A 2,672-nucleotide genomic window follows, 5' to 3' on the forward strand; every position below is an offset into this window, starting at 1 on the left:
ATATACATTATGCATTGGGGTATAGCTGAGATATTTGTAAGAAGGAGTACATTAGCTTAAAGAAAATGTGTATGAAACTTATATGTGCTTTACAATTTGTACACTTCTGAAAATATTAAGCTCTGAAAGACCAAAGGCAATCGTATGTTTTATACTCTCTAGAAAGAGACCCTTGTTCACCATAAAAATTAACAAGAAAGGGTGATCTAGTATTTTAAATATTTTTCATCATTAAATATTATCACATTTCAACTTCCAATTTTACAGGTACCTACAGAATATTGGACATACAGACCCAGGATCCATAAGACTTTATCACCTTGAATCAAGGATTTATTTGGTATCATCCTCGGTCTTCCTTCATACCAAGTAACATTTTTTTCTTTAAAAAAAAAAAGAACTAACAGTTGCTAAAAGAGAGTTTTTAAAAATAATACTTCCCATACTTTCCAATGCCTAAGAATAGCAAGGTGGTAAAAAGAGAACTAGACGATGAGGTTATTGAGTCTGTCAAAGACCTTCTTTCCAATGAAGACTCAGTTGATGATGCTTTTAAAAAGAGTGAACTAATTGTTAATGTCCAAGAAGAGAAAGACACAGATATTGAAGAAGGATCTGAAATCGAAGATGAAAGACCAGCTTGGAACAGTAAACTACAATACATCCTGGCCCAGGTTGGATTTTCTGTAGGTTTGGGGAATGTGTGGCGATTCCCATACCTATGCCAGAAGAATGGGGGTGGTAAGTTGTTTGGTTTTTTTTGAGGTTTTTTTTTAAGTGAAAAATTACTGTAGTAAATTGCAATTGGCTTTCTCAAATAGCCCCTATTGTTGCTGCAGTCTCATTAATTTTGAAACTATGAATTCCATTGTATAGCTAGGGAGACTCATTTGGGGGAATTGAGCCCAGCTCTGTTTTCAGATTAGGTTTCCATAGGAGCAGATTGGCTTGCTAGGAATCCTCAGGGATTGCTTAAGAGTAATACATTCTCAAATTCTTTCTGTGGATGTTATAAACATCTCTGAATTACTGACAGGAACTTTTCTAACAAATGTTGCACCCTTTGTGCCTATCAGTTATTCCATTTAAAGAATAACCTAAAGCTTCTGATATAAGACAGTACTGGTGAAGGAAGACAGAATTTTCTCTCCATGACTTATTAACTCAATTTTAAGTTGCCTCACTTTTCCAAAAAAGCAAAAATGACATGTAATTATTATGATTTTTTATGAATTATTATCATTTTCAAATGAATTATTATCATTTTCAAATGTCGTAATATTTTGGGACAGTGTTCAATTTCAAAGTTTTTATTGCATAAATTGTACATTTCAGCACACAGAGTAGAAAAAATATTTTCTACTAACAGATAAAAAGCTAAGGTGTTATGGTGACAAAATATGTTTAAGATATCTTTTAGTTAATTCAAGCAGGCACAAAACGAGAGGTTTGGAAATAGTAGCCTGTTTGACAAACCTGTCTGAGAGGGAAGGATCGATACATGAAGTTGGTGATGCTCTACCTGTCACTCTATTGACAAGCTCCTCAGCTAGTCAGTAACATCATGTATGAATTATTTATCAAATGGACTATACACAACTATGCACTACCCTGCTTTTTTGTTTGTCCCAAATCATTCCATTTACCAAGACTGGCAGAAGATAAATTCTGATTTTGAGACCTGTGACCTGGTAAGCCTTGTTGGCCATACTGTTCAGGTAGAAGGCTGTCTTCACTGAAAAACCGGGTTGACTTTCATTTAGCATGATTTCTTTCTGGAGAGCTCTAAAAGATTTTATATTTACTAATCTTTTATTAGCAAAAAAAATTGAAGTACTTTCTATTAATAAATAATAGAAAAAAGTAATAGAGTCAATATAAGTTGATTTGTCTAAAGATATTATACTTAAAGCACAATGGTTAAGCTTAATAAGTGCTAGAGTATAGAGGCTACCAGGTCACGTTTTGAAGTCAGTTTGACTGTTGGAAGCCTGGCTTTTTTCCCACTAGCCATGTGACCTTTCGCAGGTTACAAGTTACCTCACTTCTTCAGGCTTAGTTTCCACAATTGTAAAATAGGGTTAATAATTGTACTTACTTCACTGGATTCTTGTAAGGGCTAAATAAATAACTACATGTAATGTGCTTAGATATGTGCCTGGCAAATAGTAAATGCTCGATTATATTTTAGCTGTGATTATTTTAAATATGGAGACTAATGTTAGAGTAATTTGAGTTAGAAGAAAGGGCTAAGTATCCAATAACATGTCATGCATACATAACTGAAAAAAGATCGCCAATGATTCAAATCTTAATACTGTCTCTCTCTCTCTCTTTTTTTTCTTAGTCATTAGCATGCATATAGTCAACCCATTCATAGTCTAAGATTTGATGCAGGTGTTAAAATTCACTTTCAGACCTTTGGGAAACACTTTTAGGTCACCAGTTCCTGACTGTTACTAATCATTTTAGAATTAGAATTTCAATACTTTTCTTTTAATAAGCTCATGCATCAATGCTTTACATACCCTTTTGTAGAATTAACTAAGTGTGAAAGACTGAAAGTCAACCACAGGAAGGTAGAGATTATGTATCAACCACTCTATAAGGAGAAATTCTTGTATACCATCATTATTACAGAGATATATAGATTCTGAGATAAATAATTTGAA

At 33.4% G+C, this 2,672-nt stretch overlaps 1 protein-coding gene across 1 annotated transcript in view; it reads left to right on the plus strand.

Annotated features, from left to right (window-relative positions):
- Positions 1-2,672, plus strand: part of SLC6A15 (solute carrier family 6 (neutral amino acid transporter), member 15) — a 69,791-nt gene that overhangs the window by 20,541 nt on the left and 46,578 nt on the right. Inside the window, 2 exon segments of the mRNA XM_012652974.1 lie at positions 268-355; positions 358-741. Of these exon segments, the coding sequence (XP_012508428.1) occupies positions 268-355; positions 358-741 (472 nt within the window).

The sequence above is a fragment of the Propithecus coquereli genome, unplaced genomic scaffold (genome assembly GCF_000956105.1).
Source record: "Propithecus coquereli isolate 6110/MARCELLA unplaced genomic scaffold, Pcoq_1.0 Scaffold405, whole genome shotgun sequence".
Classification (NCBI taxonomy): Eukaryota; Metazoa; Chordata; class Mammalia; order Primates; family Indriidae; genus Propithecus; species Propithecus coquereli.